At 40.7% G+C, this 16,396-nt stretch overlaps 2 protein-coding genes across 2 annotated transcripts in view; both read right to left on the reverse strand.

Moving 5' to 3' along the window:
• The window catches only part of spag5 (sperm associated antigen 5), a 14,898-nt gene extending 3,028 nt beyond the window's left edge, over positions 1-11,870 (reverse strand). The window contains exons 1-17 of the mRNA XM_079691388.1: positions 11,724-11,870; positions 11,215-11,273; positions 10,513-10,635; positions 8,294-10,428; positions 7,982-8,174; positions 7,725-7,841; positions 7,361-7,453; positions 7,143-7,277; positions 4,370-4,489; positions 4,169-4,261; positions 3,060-3,194; positions 2,260-2,353; positions 2,010-2,157; positions 1,345-1,395; positions 764-938; positions 161-294; positions 86-90 (exon numbers count right to left, since the gene is read on the reverse strand). Of these exons, the coding sequence (XP_079547514.1) occupies positions 86-90; positions 161-294; positions 764-938; positions 1,345-1,395; positions 2,010-2,157; positions 2,260-2,353; positions 3,060-3,194; positions 4,169-4,261; positions 4,370-4,489; positions 7,143-7,277; positions 7,361-7,453; positions 7,725-7,841; positions 7,982-8,174; positions 8,294-10,428; positions 10,513-10,635; positions 11,215-11,250 (3,787 nt within the window). The 5' untranslated portion in view covers positions 11,251-11,273; positions 11,724-11,870. The remainder of the gene's footprint in view (positions 1-85; positions 91-160; positions 295-763; positions 939-1,344; positions 1,396-2,009; positions 2,158-2,259; positions 2,354-3,059; positions 3,195-4,168; positions 4,262-4,369; positions 4,490-7,142; positions 7,278-7,360; positions 7,454-7,724; positions 7,842-7,981; positions 8,175-8,293; positions 10,429-10,512; positions 10,636-11,214; positions 11,274-11,723) is intronic.
• Positions 11,871-12,419: 549 nt separating this feature from the next.
• On the reverse strand, positions 12,420-16,266 carry trmo (tRNA methyltransferase O). Its single transcript, XM_079645279.1, has 6 exons — positions 15,984-16,266; positions 15,648-15,790; positions 14,770-14,944; positions 14,368-14,525; positions 13,603-14,142; positions 12,420-12,847 (listed from the first exon to the last, which is right to left on the reverse strand). The coding sequence occupies exons 1-6, from the start codon at positions 16,070-16,072 to the stop codon at positions 12,612-12,614; spliced, it is 1,341 nt and encodes a 446-aa protein (XP_079501405.1). The 5' UTR covers positions 16,073-16,266; the 3' UTR covers positions 12,420-12,611.
• Positions 16,267-16,396: the final 130 nt, after the last annotated feature.

The following is a 16,396-nucleotide window of genomic DNA, read 5'->3' on the forward strand; positions in this document are numbered from 1 at the left end:
TTTAGGTTGAGTGTAACCCTAACCCTGTTCTAAAGATGATTTATTGGAGTATTTCATTTCACGTGTCTCCATTATGTATTATCACTGTAGCTGCATTTTGAAACTGTTTGAATTCAATAGGATTAAGATAATGACATGGGTGTTTTTAAGTTCAACTTACTGAAGTTGACCAAGCTCTCCATTCAGGTCTTCACACTTGATGTTCCTCTGCCGCAGAGCATGCAGGTTGGCACTCAGCAACCGTTCACTTTCAGTTATCTGCTCCCTCGTCAACTCATTCTCCACCTGTAAGAACTGAAACACACACAGACAACAGGAAATGATCAAACTGAAATTGCATACCATGATGACGCACTTTACTGAGCAGACTGGGTGAATAAAATGACTGTACCAAATGTAATTATTAAAATGTGCAAAGCTTTTATTGAGAATTTCAAAGTAAGCTGTCTGTCTTCATATTTTATGATCCGTGATTTATAGTGCCGCTAAATGTCTGCACTCCCGCTAAGTTAATACAGGTGTGTGTGCAGCAATCAGGAGATCAAACACATTATGGTCACAAAGAAAATGACGGTAATTAAATCTAAACGGCTAAAAGATAACTAACTGAGAACGTAATGTCTTTAGCTTTGAAGCTTCAAACTAAATGCCCTAATAATAGACTTATTTATATTTTGTTGAGCTACAGACTTCTCAGAGAATTAAAGCAAGAAAGATAAATACAAGTAATGCAAGTGTAAGTATTTCAATCTGAAAAACAAACCTCGTTCATCTCTCGCACACCACTGAGCTGTGTGCAAACATCCTGGAGCTGCTGGATCTGCACGCTCTGGGACTGAGAGAGGACCTGCAGCTGGCTGAGCTGCTTCTCACTTTGAGCCAGAGCCTGAGATAACTCACACACCTGCTGCTCCGACTGACCCAGAGACGCCTCCAGCCTGAACACAAGACACAACACGGGCAGTGAGCATTAGTTAGAAGACGGCTTTTAGAGATGCGGCAGGGAAATTCATTTTAAACTTGGAGAACAAAGTTACTTCAATCTTCTTTCTCAATTCAAACAGGCTAGAAAAATATATATTTGCCTATTTATATGCTGCATATGAGGCAAGCTGTCCGTAGCAGAACGTTCCCTTATTATGAAAAGAGAGTATATGGAAACTGAAAAAAAATGTGGACACTTTAACATATCATTAAATTAAAAGAGGCATCCAAAAAGTCAGTGAGAAGTATTGTCTGAGTTTTGAAAAGAGAAACTGAACAATCCTATAATTTTTTTCATAAAATGTTATTAAATGTATTTTGTCATCCCCGAGTAGAAAAAGAATAATTGACACCACTTGCCCGTTTGCTCTGTCCTTGGCTTGCTGGACGTCTCTCCACGAATGCTGCAACCTGAAACAACAACATGTTTTAGCACCGAGCTTTACTTCAGCCATTCTTGCTTTTTCACATTCACCCTTGATGACGTTGTTTGATTAGCATTTCCAGATTTTGTTTAATATTATATTCTTAAGCACACACAAAAGGAATCCAGGGTTCATACACTTTCACCAATGATTATCAAGGACTTTTCCAGGACCTTTACCTAATTTTTCATGACCAAACAAATGACTCTTTCTCAGCAGTACCACTGAAAATGGTTTATTTTAACATGGAACAGGAGATAAGGTCTGCATATGAAACATGTCGTGCCTATCTAAAACAAATCAAATAGGCTAACTAGCTTCTACACGCTAAAGCAACTCAAATCTCTCACCAGCAAAATACCCCGTCAGTTAAAGGTCATTTTACGTTTCATTACGATACAGTATTTATTATCATTATAGTATTACTATTTCGGCGATTAGCTAAAATATAAATTATATTTGATGCAACTTTAGTTACATTTCCATGACTTTTGAAAAATATTGTTTCCCATAACTTTTCCAGGACCCTGAAATTTGCCTTTTGAATTTCCATGACTTTTCCAGGTTGTTAATGACCGTAAGAACCCAGGGGAATCTTACTTTGTACTCTCTGAAGCAAGGGCCTGCTCCAGGAAGGTGTAGGAGGCCAAAGTGGAGGAAACTGTGGCCGACAGCTCCGTCACCTGCCTCTCCAGCAGACCACTCTCATCGTCTCTTGCTGATAACTTCTGACGCAACACACCCATTTCTGAAATTGAAGAGAAAGAAAAGTCAAAAATGTCAAAGGCTGGTATGGAGGAAGCTAAATGGACTATTTGAACAAGTGTAAATGACCATAGCTTGTCTTTACCTGAGGTGAGAATCGTCACCTGCAGATTTAAATCACCAATCTGTTCTCCGGCAGTTTGTAGATTCATGTTTGCTTGGTTTAATTCGTCTTCGATCTGTTGAGAACAATTTCATGAAACATTTTTTAAATAATGATCTCTTTGGTTCACAGAAATCATAAGACTAATACCTCATTCACATCAACGGTGTTTCAGGGCCGGTTCGGAGCTGGAGCTTGAAAAGCGCTGGGTTTTCGTGTTCACACCGCAGCGGAGCAGCCTCTTAGCTCCGGAATCCGGTTCGTTTCAAGCACCAAAAAATTGTCCGGCCAGAGCAAAAGCACCACATACGTCACGCTTATGTCGAGGCGGGGGCAGGGGCAGGGGCAGGGGCAGGGGCAGATCAACCAGTTTGTACACAACGATGGAGAAACTTAACAAGCAGCAGTGGTCCACTGAAGAGACCAGCTACCTACTGGGAATCTGCTCTTCTGAAGAGGTACAGAGGAAGCTGGAGCACAATCGGCCATTGTTGTTGTTGTCGGTGTCAGCTGTGAGGGGTTTCCGAGCGATTTGGCTTTATGAAGCAGACACGCAAATGGTTACGTCATGACGCAAACGATGATGCAGCACCAGTCGGACTCCGGGCAGTGTGAAAAGAGCCGGAGCTAAACTGAAGAACCGGTTCTGAACCTGAAAAGCTCTAGCACGGAGCTTGAACCGGAGTTGCGTTGGTGTGAATGAGGTATTAGTGCATTTAAGACAAGTAGAAAAGAGTTGCAGGAAAGTAAGAGTCCTGTTGTTCATTATTATGACGTCTTACCTGCTCTCGCTCTTCAACAGCTTGCTCTCTGGCAGAGAAGTGTTCGTCCCTCTCTGTCAAAGCAGCCGCTGCCTTCTCATTCAGCATCAGAAGCATCGGAGTAGATTTCTGCAGAAGGCCTCTGACTGCAGAGAGCTGTGAAAAATATGACCACGGAAAAGTCAGTATTATGAGCGTTAATGCAGTTTCTAAACTGTAAGCACATTTCAGGAATCAAACTCCAATTGAAACAAACACGGCTGAGTAAGTAAGCTGCATTTTCATTGGCTTTTTTTAAAGCAAGATATTGTGACTTTTGGTAAAAGCAACATTCTGTGTGATGGTATCAAAAGTTCCTATTTGAGTCTCCTTTTAAAAAGATATACAGGGTATATGCAGGAATCCTGAAGTCAAATGTAAGACCTTTTTTAAGACCCTTTCCATACATTTTAAGACCTCATCGCCACTTGGAGTTCTAACCGGTTACATTGGCGACACACTTGACCTCACATTGACTATATACAGTATTGATTGTCCGTCCTCCTTATCTTCCAACCATTTGGACGCAAACTTGCATTTCCCCATAACGATGTTGTTTAAAAACCGGCATAAACGGACCGCGCTATCAAGCAGTGAGCGTGAGATGTCCTGTTCAGATGACGTCAAATCCAACGGGATGCCATAAATAAACTACAAAGAACTGCCGTTGCAGGAAAGACGGCCGGCAAAAATCTCCGACTGTGTGAACGTGTACATTAATAGAACATCACCTCCCATCTTCAGAGCAATCTGACTATTATAACATTAGCGTTAAGAAAGCTTACTTAAATATCTGCCACAACATAAGTAACCGGATCAAAGTAACATTAAGTACAGTCCGCGGCATATCACATCATAATGTATCATATATCTCCTTATCTGAGTCAGCTTCTTGAGCCGTATCTGGCCGTGCAACACTCAGTGTCACATACTGTATGCAGAAGTATTATTTTAAGCAACACATTAAGTTGACGAAACACTCGAGTCAAATGTAATTAAAGTGCGGTGCCCCGACAAATAGAATCAAATTCTGTAGGAAACACTGAACAGCTCCTATTTGAGTCTCCTTTTAAAAGATATATTAAACGTACTTCTTGCATCAAACTGGAATGTTCCTCCATGGTTGTGGACAAAACATCAGACGCAGAATCGAGCATTTCATTGTAGGCCTTGTTTAATGCAACCTGCAATAGTAGAGACAAAAATAATAAAGAGGAATAAAATAACATTCTGATGGATGTTCTGATGTAAAGATTGCAATAAAGCTTTTTGTTTCTGCTCGCTCTGTGTACCTGTTCCGGATAGGTCTGGTTTAGGGCAGCTGACAGTTCTTGCTGGGACCCCACAACCCTCTCCAGCTCGGAGATTTCTGAGGAACAGTGAGTCCTCAGCTGCTCCATCACACTGAAGGCCTGGAAACAAAGACACGGTTAATGCTCCTGGAATACAGAGTGCTACGAAATAAATATAACTGCCAATAAAGATGTTGAAAATGTGCTTTGGAAGTTAACGAGATGGTAAAACTACTTCTGATTCATAATGTGTAAAGGTTAAAGAGGCCTGTAATTTGTTTTTATTATATTCAGTTTCAGTTTTCTACAGACTTAATATCAGAACAGAAATGACTTCTTATCTTGTCTTTTCAAAACAAAAGCCTAATGTGGCCCTGGTTTATTGTGGACCTTATCAATACACAAATAAAATAAAATCCTCATGCTTCAGAAGAGCCACATGAATAAGTATTAGAAAAGCTATCATGGTATTAGAGACCAAACATGCATTAAACGAGTTAACCCTCTGAGAGTCACATAGGACATTTCCGTTTTTGTATATTTTTGTGTTTTGCCATATAAATTGTAATTTCTTTACAGTATAATAAAGTTTTACACATCCCAGAAATCAGCACAACCTCAGCTAATGATATATGTCACTCATTAGAAACTTATATACAATGTAATATGGGATATTTGCCCATAAACATTTTTTTTAAACAGAGCTTGAATTTTTTATTCATTTCATTAAAAATAACTGCTAACCATAACATTAAAAAAAAACATTCAACACAGACAATTGCGCACATTTATTATCATTGTATCAGAACTGATTAGAAGATTCTAACTTATTCTGTTCATTAGTTATGCCCATTCTTTTTGGGCAGTTTCCATGGGCGTTTTTCTGCCAGGGATTGTCTTTTTTTTTGTCAAGACTACACATGGTATATATCATGGCAGTTCCTTTCCACAATCACACATGGCATGCCGTCAGATTCGTCTGAATTTTCATCAACATCGTCCCCTTGAAAAATCAGCTCCGAAGCCTCAGCTGTAGTAAACTTCCTTGGCATACCTCAGTTTACTTTCAAAACACTAAAACAATGTATTTCAACTTTTATTTAGTTTTCGCAGGTGGAATTATACCGGCTCTCGTTTCAGAACACAAAACAATGGAACTGACTCTGAATCTGATTGGCTTTGACTGCATCCACTCAGAGTGTCCGATTCAGAAATGGCCCGTCTACACTACAGGCATCGAAAAATGCTTTCAACGCTTTGCCCATTCACTTGAATGGGGTGACGTAGAAGATTTTTAATCTTCGCCGAACTGCATTGTGGGGAGCGGAGCATGGCTTTGCAAGCATCACGAGCATCTATCGGCATCAAAAGTTGAACAATGTTCAACTTTTGAGGCTCGATGCTTGGCATCAGCCAATCAAATCCCGTTTATGCAAATCCCGCCAGTGCAAGCGCAGCCAATCAAACCGCGTGCAAGCTGGGAGAGCCAGACCGCAGTTCATTTCCTCATATTCCAAACGAGATATTACGTAGCAAATAACCCGGTTCTTTACGACCAGAACTATTTACCGGGATACAAACCGGAGGAACCAGGCATGGAGGGAGGTGGCAGAGACAGTGGGTGAAACTGGTAGGTTTTTCGCCTGTTTGGAGAGTTTATATCCAGTTTACTTCGTTTTAACATTGCTATTGCTTTGTATGTCGGGGGCGGGAGATTCATGTGATTGGTTGTTGGTCGCGTTGCTTGCAAAAGATCGGCAAGCTTCAGACACGCCCAGCTTCAAGATTTTTTGATGCCTGTAGTGGCCCGTCCACACACAGGCATGAAAAAAAATCTTGAAAAATCTTGATGCTGGGCGTGTCTGAAGCTTGGCGATTTCACACGCCCAAGGCGACCAACAACCAATCAGGAATCTCCCAGGAATCTCCCGCCCGCCCCCGGCATACAAAGCCTGTTCATTCAATGTTAAAACGAAGTAAACTGGATATAAACTCTCCAAACAGGTGAAAACCTACCAGTTTCACCCACTGTCTCTGCCACCTCCCTCCATGCCTGGTTCCTCCGGTTTAGGTCCCGGTAGGTGAACAGAGAGCAGTCGTAAAGGACCGGGACATTTCCTACAGCGATGATTAATTTATCCTCCATTTTAATATGGAAAAGACCGCAGCGGTATCTGCATACAGTACACGCGGTTTGATTGGCTAGCGCTTGCACTGGCGGGATTTGCATAAACGGGATTTGATTGGCTGATGCAAGCATTGGGAGCATCAAAAGTTGAACATTGCTCAACTTTTGATGCTCACGATGCTTGCAAAGCCAAGCTCCGCTCCCCACAATGCAGTTCGGCGAAGATTAAAAATCTTCTACGTCACCCCATTCAAGTGAATGGGCGACTCTTTGAAAGATTTTTGTTCATGCCTGTGTGTGGACGGGCCGTTACACTCTTTACGTCACAAACAAAGATGGTGGATGAGAATAGACCTATAAAACATACAAAGCGATAAGCAATGCGCCAGAATCAAGGTGAGACTATCCGCATCTTTTAAAACTTTACGCACATCCGTTTCACCGAAATAAGTAAACGTCTCTCAATGAAAAACTTAATAGAGTTGTTCAGTGCCGTTTCTGTAGTTTAGGAGGAAAAACACGGCATGTCTCAAACAGCTGAGAAGTTATGACGCTTTGAACACAACGTGATATTTGGGATCGTATACGGCCCCGTGGCTCTCGGAGGGTTAAGTCACATAAATAATACAGATGTTTGTCACTTACCGCCTCATTGGCTGCGATGGCCTCCTCCGTCTGTGCCCTCATGTCATCTCTTTGGTGAAGAGCGTCTTTGACCTTCTGCATCATTTTTTTCTGCGTCGTCTTTGCTTTCTCAAAGAGAGACTTCATCTGACCGTACTAAACAGCACAAGGAAGATTCACATCAACGAAGGCAGACCCAATTGATTTGACACAGAATGAGGGAAGAGGCGTTTACATACATGTGAAACAAGGCTCTGGTGGTCATCTCTGACAACGTCTCCCATCTTCTTAGTGCTACAGAGAGCGGCATCCGTGTCACCACTCAAAGAAGTCTGTTGGGACAAATGCACACATCAATGTTATTAAAGAGCTAAACCAGGTGTGTCAATGCATTATTTAACCATGTAAGAGCATTTTTACATGGAGCAACTTGGGGTGAAGTGTCTTGCCCAGGGACACAACGACATGCTGACTGCAGTGGGGTTTGAACCTGTGACCCCCTGATCCGGACACCTACGGACAACCCACTGCGCCACACGCCTCCGCGCCTTTCATCTATAAAGTTATTACAATTGTGCTAGACAGTGATTGTTTATGTCTCACCATGGTGACCCGCATGTCCTGCATACACTGGGTGAGGTCCTGTAGAGAAATCACGTCCAACTCCAACTCACCAATCCTGTTCAGAGCCTCCAAATATAGGTCTCTTAACATTGTTGTCTGTATGGAACATAAAACTAATTCATCACAAAGATGGAGGATGAACTAAAAAGAAACTTCAGATGTCGCCGTAGTCAAATATTTCATGCTACAAAAAGTACAACTTCAAAATGCTAGAAATATCTATTTTTGTTCCCTACCTGACTCAGTTCAGTGTGGTCCGTCTGCACTTGTTTCTCCCTGAGGTCTGAAGGTGGAGGGCCTGCAGAAGAACATCCATTTGCTCTGGCTGCATCCAACTGCTGCACAAGAGCCTCCACCATGATCATGCTTGACCTTAACCTCTGCTCCAGCTCTTGTCGTGAGAGACCCTCGAGGCTGCCTGGGTGGAGGCTGAGAGCATATCAACAGGGGGAGAGTGAGAGGCAGACACAGAAAAACACATAACTAGGAATGATCCGTGATATGATCAATAATCATTGGCAACTTATCCAGATCCCGTTAGGACTTACTTCCACAGGATAGGGTCAGTCAGAGTGCAGGAATCAGCCACAGTGAAGATCCTCTTCCTCTCAAATTGGCCAGATGTATTGACGCTGTGGTCCAACCATTTAACAGGAGTGGTGCCCACACAGACACCGTGGGATTCTGCAGGAGTAGCTTTTGCAGATGGGACTGTGACAGCATCAGCAGGAGTAGAGAGAGCAGCAGGACACATCTTCCCTGATGCTAAGAAAAGGAACTCTGCCATCTGCCGAAGCTGCTGCTGAAGGGGGCCGTCTGGAATCAGGGGGAATTCCCCAGCTGGCTTCTCTACTTCAGACTGAGGCACAGCAGAAGGCTTTGCATCCATTTCCTTAACTGGTTCAAGGACTGGTTTTGGCTGGGGCTTGCAACCAAGCACTGTAGAGTTAAACAGAGGACACGGCATGGGGCTCTCCATTCGCTCCGTCCAAAACCCAGGAGGGTCGACGTTAAATGGAGCAACCAAGCTTTTTTCACACTCAAGAGCTGGATCCTCAGCCAACAATTGGTCCAAAGCAGGAACCTTGAGGGCCTTCAATACAGCCAGAGAGGCTCTCCTTACAACAGGACTGAGCATCTCAAACTGAAAAGGCAATGTTCCTGACTCAAACCGCATTCTGAACCTTTCAGGTATGTCTTTTACCTGAGGTTTTTCTGGTTCAGTTCCAGATGAACCGAAAGCACTGTCTTTTTCTTCACTGTCTATGGGTGCAGTTCTCTCTGCAGAAGCCTCAGGATGGCTCAGCATTGAAGGCAACACACTGTCCTCAGAATGCATCGATTCCTTTTTAGAGGTTTCTTTCAACTCTAGAGATTGGTTAGTCAGGGAAGATGAACTGATAGCTAGTAGGTCAGCAATGACCACAACTTCATCATTTTCCACATGGCTGTACGGTAGTTCATCTTGAAGCTGCTCCTGTGTCATGGCAGGAGGTTCACTGATGTCATCCAGGGGCTGGCCAATCACAGCCTGGTCGTCAGTCAGGGGGGAAGGTTTCTGAGACAATTCTGTGATGTCTGATATTTCTCCGTCACTTCTGGCATTGATGAAAGAGCTGAGTGTAATAGCCTCTTGACTCCCAGTCTGACCATCAGGTACCACCAAACTAACCTGTTGTACTTCATCAACATCATCAAGGCTGAAAGGTAACGGTCCCCTGAATGAGTTATTTGCAATATCATAGTATGGGTGATCTAAATGATCACTACTGTTTTTGGCATCTTCTTCAAAAGTTATCATGTTTGGATTCATGCCATAATTGTATGACTCACTGCCGGTAGCTGTTTGGTTAACTGGAAGAGGAATAGTCTCATCTGCAAGTTTGGTGCCATCACAAATGTCAACCATACCTCCAGTGCAGTTAAATGATTTGAAGGTTACATCATTCTGTCCATCAGCAGGCTGTTCAGGACCGTTTGTTATTTCAGCGAAAGTGGTGCTGACAGGAACGCAGTTTTCTCTGCTAAAGTAGGAATGATCGGCATGCTCTACTGGACACAGCTCGCCACACTTAGAGAGATCTGGAGAATTCACACTGTCCTCTTGCAAAGGTTCCCCTGGCTGGTCATTGGGCAGAGGAATGGTCGCATCTTGTAGTCTGGTGACATCAGCCACTTCCACCTCACCGCCATCACAGACAAAGGATTTCCAAGTTACATCATTCTTTCCACAACAGTCATCCTGAAAGGCTCGGACATCTTGTGTAGAAAATCCATCATCCAAGTCTCCAGAGGTTAGACTCGTGTTGGAAATTTCACAGGGACACGATGCTTCATTGTCAACCAAGGAAGCATCTACAACCTCAGGATTGTAATAGGCGTGTTCGATGTGGTCACTGCATGACTGAACCGCTATACTGTCAGAGAGGATGGTATCTTCCGTTTCATGAATTGTTGCCATAGCCTGATCCTTGGGCAGAAAAATACTTTCTTCTGCACACACAAAGGAGCTTGCAAGCTCAACCTCACCACCAAGACAGATGAAAGATTTAAATGTTACATCTCCAAGTCCACAAGCTGACACAGTAGTTGTTAAATCAGTAGTGGGAACATTGATGTGAATCCCTTTTGTGGATGGAGAAGATTGCAAGTGGGGCTCTGGGTCACAGAGAGGGCCATCACCCTGTTGATCAGAATGGATGGAAAGTAAGAAAAAAGTCACACAGCAAAAAAATAGGAGCATTTACAAATATAAGTATAGCCCCACCTTAGTCCGTTTCACAACATCAGTCCGCAGTTTTGATTTGAGTCTGGAGGATGGAGTTGACAGATACAGCATTTCATTCTGCAGACTTCTCATAGGGGTACGCTCTCCACATCTGCTTGAAGACTAAAATGTATGTCATAGGCACAGTAGATACAGTGTAGAATCAGAATCGGTTTTATTACCAAGTAGGTTTACACACGAGAAATTTACTTTGGTATATGTGGTGCATTCAAAAACACAGAAAGAAGTATACGTAGCAAAACCAAATTTAAAAAATATATATATATAATAAAATAAAAAAATAAAATGTAAAAAATACTATAAAATAAGATTATAACAAATTAACAATATTTACATAAGACTATATACTGTATCTAAAGTGGGGAGCTGTGCCGATTTGAAAAAGGTAGTGTGGAGAAGAAATGTGCAACATGTGCAGGATATAAAAATGTTATGATGTGATTTTACTGATGTGCATTAATGTAATGCGTAATGTTTCTCTGCGGTGGATAAAAGTTATGGCAATGAAAATCTTAAATCCCAGGCTCCTCCAACAATGCAACATTATATACTGTATCGAATACATCACACAATAACAAAATAAAAGGTCAACGGAAGTCAAACTGAGTATTGTATTAGTTATAGCTTGTTCAGACATATTTTAATAACAAACACTGCTGATCAAGAAAACAAAAGTCTTACCGAGCCTTCCCCACTGGAACTCTTCCTTGATGACATTGCACCGGAAGACTTATTTACAACTGCAAATGAAGACAAATGATTGTATATTAAACTTGCTTTAAAACAATTGTTTAAACAGTTTGGTGGACAAAGTCAGTTTCTAACATTAACAATAGCTAAGAAGCTGACGTTACTGACAATACGTGTCGAGCACAGACAGTTGGCCGGAAGTATCTTTATGTTTAGGAGTACAATTAGACGCAATAATAACACCTTTCCAACATTATTAACTTAACTTGAGTGTATGAAGTAACGCTAAATTATCTCACAATGTGTTGCTAAAAATAATTTAAACAAGAGCGTAACGCTAGCTAACGTAAGCAACGTCGACTCAAGTTAGTTAGCACCATAGACTGTATATATAAAGGTTTGCATCGGTTAGCACACACCTCAAAGCGTCCACTAACGTACATTTTTAAACCAACCAAACTATGGACTATGACATGTAAAATCAAGTTTAACCACATTACCTTTCAACTTTCACCAACAAAACGTTGCAAAAGCTACGGTAAATAAACATTTAACGTCGATCAGCCATCAACCGCGTTTCTTTCAAAACACAAATGTCAGCGCTGCTATTGGTCCATTCTTCTTCTTTGGTGGTTTTCTCACACAGGCGTAACGCATACTATGTACTATAGCACACTACCGCCCCCAGCTGGGAGTTAATGTCACTACATTAGACACATTTAAATTGACACCTTTCCCCTTCGTTGCCAGGAAACGCTTTCTTTAGTTTTTTTTTACAATTGTATTCTTTAACATAAAAATAACTGACCATTGCGTATGTTTAAGTTTACTCCTAACAAATTACAAAAAGGAATAATGTATATATTAGTTATAATCATATAATCATTATTATTTTATTACTATTTTGAAAATGTTGCCCCTTATTTAAGCAAAAATACTAAACAAGTTAAGTAAGTAACTAAGTCAAGTATATTCGATAGGTGCATGTGTTTACATCTTCCACAAGCCTTGACCGAAAATACAAATGTAATCATTTTCTAAATCATGAAGAGACACATGATTGAAGTGGGCAGGCCTTCAATACTTGATAAGAAGAAAGAAAAATAATCAAAACAATTTATGTCATTTGTAGATCATCGCTGTAGCTTCCTTCTAGAAATAGAAAGTATAAACAAGGACAACAAATAAAAAGGCAATTCTGTTTCAAAAATATTTTATTTAATCAACTTATTTATAACTAAATGTTTCCCGGCTTTTCATGTGTCTGATTAAAAGGTCTCAATGATATTACCACTTACATATTTGTCAGTAGAGAAATGACCGGAAATGTCTAAGTAAGCGCTGTTTTTTTAGTCTATCGAGCCACAAAGCTTTCATCAAATTATTTCTCACACCGAGACAACATTTTGCTCAACAGGTCGGACCTGCAGCACCTCAGCAAAGCCTTGTCCGAACCAGCAGGTGATGTCAGCTGAGTCCATGATGAAGTAGAAGAGCCTGTCCCTGCAGCGTGTCCTCCTGTGGATGGACCGCGGGTCTGCAGAAAGCACGCCTCTGATGGCAGCAACAGCCTCCTCTGTACTGCGGAGAAACCTGAACCTGGGTCTGTCACTTTCAGAGGGTCCTGTGTGGCATGAAGGTGCACTCTGTTATTCTACAAATATTTATTCATTTATTATAATGCATGCAAGCTGAACATACAGGAACGTATACAGGTTACTGTGCATACTTGGTGGTTTTTCATAACAGCACCATCTTGTGGACAAAACAAAAAATCATCTTTCTCTGGTTCATTGATTTATCCTTCCTGTATTTCAAAATGTAAATACAGTTATTTACTTATATATTTAAAAATACTAAATATGTATCATTTACAGTATTTGCACCTAGTGTTTTTCAGAAATGTTTCTAAGTCTTCCTCAGACATTCGATTAAGTGCCATTCAAAGACACACTAGGGATTGTTATTATAACCCCTAATCAATTATCATTAAAATACAGAGGATCATCCTTTTGTAACAACAAACTTTCCTCACTTCATACAACATTTACTTAATTATTTAAAAAATATCTAAATTAGTGAGATGTAAAACCCTTAAAGGTCTCCTATTATACTCTTTTTCATCAATCTATTATAGGTCTCAGATATATACAAAACATGTCTCTGAAGTGTTTGGCTCCAAACACCAAACAAATCATAATAATTCAAAGATGTATTGCCATGTCATATGCACAACTACTGTGCAGTTATGCAATAAATGAAACACTTAGGACACAGGTTCCTCGACAGTACAATTACAAGACAAATATTTTTATTCAGGTATATATGTGCAAATAAGCTAAACAGGCTACTGTAATGCTTACAGAACGTTTAGCTTACCTGACAGGTGTGTGGGAAGGAAGTCTGCTAGCTCTTTCTGAGCCTGAGGAGTGAAGCGCACCTGCAGACTGCTGACAGGAGGCTCTCTGATCCAGCCAGCGATGGTAATGTAGGCCTTCTCTCCATAGCAGGGGTAGTCCACATTACACTCTGGTGCTTTCGTTTTGGGAGAGTCTGAAACTTGATCCTCACTTGCACAACTCAGCTGGAGTTCCCCTTGGGTCACATAAGCCCTGACCTCATCTAGCATTTGGTGGATGTTTTTGTGAAGGGGCAACTGAGCACTTACTGACACAGAGGAATCTCGGACGGGAATACCAGCTTCAGGTTTGTCTTTGGAGAGGAGACTTACTAAGGCTTCGTCGTCATTTTTGTCACTTTCTAGGTCTGATTGAGCATCTGTTTTTTGGTCTGTGATTGGATCACAATGCTCTTTGTCCAGCCTTGAGTGGGGGGAGTCGTAGTCTGGGATGTATGGTTTGATGTCCAGGACTGGGGTGCCAGCAATCATGTCAATGTCTGACAGATGTACGGTGTCCCCTAGAAAATAAAAGTGAGAATGCATTAGTTTCTATAAAGCTATATGTTGTGTTTATTTATATGTTTGAACTGCAAGCAGGAAAAAAAGATATTATGCTATACATGCATTAAGAGTTTAAAATCATGATGTCTATTAAATCTGTACATAGGGGCTCACAACTCGTATACACACAACGGGCAAGCAGTTCGCAATTGAAGAAACATGTTTTCATTAATTACACTTACCGTCAATTTTATCAAGTCTAGCTAGAGTTAGGCCCAAGGCATTTGGTCGGTGCGGACTGCGTGTCGAGTACACACCAACTCTCTGACCGTTCAGTCTGGGAGGCTTCACTTTGGCTTTGTAATTCATGTGCCCATTTTTGTGAAAGAGAAAGATGATCCTGTATAGAACATATGGGGAAAAAAACATAAAGATGACATGAGAAAAACAGTGGATACATAAAGTCCGTATGTATGGCAGAGGCAGTTGTGTTGAAATGGGCAGAAGTTCATTTGCAAAAGCGAAAAATTCCCTTTGACCATCAAACACTCTACAAAACATTTCTTAAGCCACAACCCACTTAAAAATATCGAAACTCTCCCTTTCAGTGATAACACACAGTAAACACAATGTAAGACACCTACCAGACATGGGAGTATTGCTCCAGGCCCACCAGAGCGTGCTCAGGGTTATTGAAGATACTCTGCTGGATGCGCAGTTCGGCCCTTGAGGGGCCACAGATGGTGGGCTGTCTGGGTGTACCATTCTTCACAGCGAAACAGGAACTGATGTAACCAATGGGGACAGTCTGGATGTTTCCTGGAGGGTTACACAGATAACAGCATTTTATTACATAGATGCTTCTTTCTTTTTCTGTACTAATTTAGAACATTGTAACAACTACATCTATTTTGTACTCCGCCACTCGCTTTGTTTTATGTGTGGATGTGTTTCTACTGTCATGTTATATAACTATGAATGTTTTTCTCCATGCATATATGCAATTCAGCAAGAGGCAACTTTCCTTCAACCTTTTTTATATTTTTGGCTATGTGTACATTTTATATATTGATATTTAAACAATTGGACATTTATTGATATTTTATATTTGCACTTCAGTGGCCAAATTACATTACATTAAAATGTAGGCAATAAGTCATAAGTAAGTCAAGCTTATTTATATGACAGGTTTTAAAATATGAATTACATGTTTATAATTACATTTTAAGATCATTATCATTATTATTATTTGTATAATGAATATTCTTCTTCATATTATTATTAGTAATAGTAGTAGAAGTATTTGTTATACTATAAATCAGCACATATGGCACACGTTTTTTTTACTCTAGGATAAATAAATGATTTATTATATTATTTTATGATTCAGTAATGAGGTGTCGCAATACAGAATACACTGCAGATGTTTATTCTGAAAAATAATTAGAGCTGTTTTTATTTACCATTATAGATGACTGTACTGCTGGTTATTACCATAGACTGTATATATAAAGGTTATTACCTTGCTCTAATGCCTGTGGTGCAGCTAAAGGCGGTGGAGGTGCCTGCTCTTTATCAGGTTCACGGAGGCCAATATTTGCCACAGCAGACCGAATGGATGTCATGTGTTTCCGATGAGCTCTACCTGCACCGTCCAATATCTGCCTGTTAAAGAAGAAGAATAAGCAAATAATAAAAACGTAATTTTAAATATAGATAAAACATAATGTCTTTAAAGGAAACGCAGCGGTGTAAATGAATGTCTACTGAGGTTGACAGACAAAAAATAATCAACACAATGACATATATATAGTTACAGCTGTCATAAAGTTAATGGTACAGTCCTATCTTCACATACCTCAAGTTCTTTATCTCTTTTCTCATCACTGTTATTTGCTGGTTCAGTTTTTCAACGTGCTCGCCGCAGCAGTCACACCGAGGACTCATCTTTTTGATATAATGGATGAAAAAAAACACAGTAATGATTATGTTAGCTTCAAGCTAGCTGCCTGACATACACACTGAAGAAACACGTGGTCGTTCTCAATGCGGAAGCACGATAGTGACTTCCTGTTGGCCAACCAGCAGTGTTTCAGGTGTCACAACTAATCCGAAAAGCTCAACAACATTTGTGTCGTTTTGTTGCATCCTGAATAATGTGCACTGTAATGTATTAATGTTACACATTGTTACATATCACTGTTGAAGAAGTCATGGATAATATGCCCTAGTTTAGCAGGCACTGCATGTTTTATATCAGCAGAGGGCAGG

Source organism: Notothenia rossii (assembly GCF_949606895.1).
Source record: "Notothenia rossii genome assembly, chromosome: 1".
Classification (NCBI taxonomy): domain Eukaryota; kingdom Metazoa; phylum Chordata; class Actinopteri; order Perciformes; family Nototheniidae; genus Notothenia; species Notothenia rossii.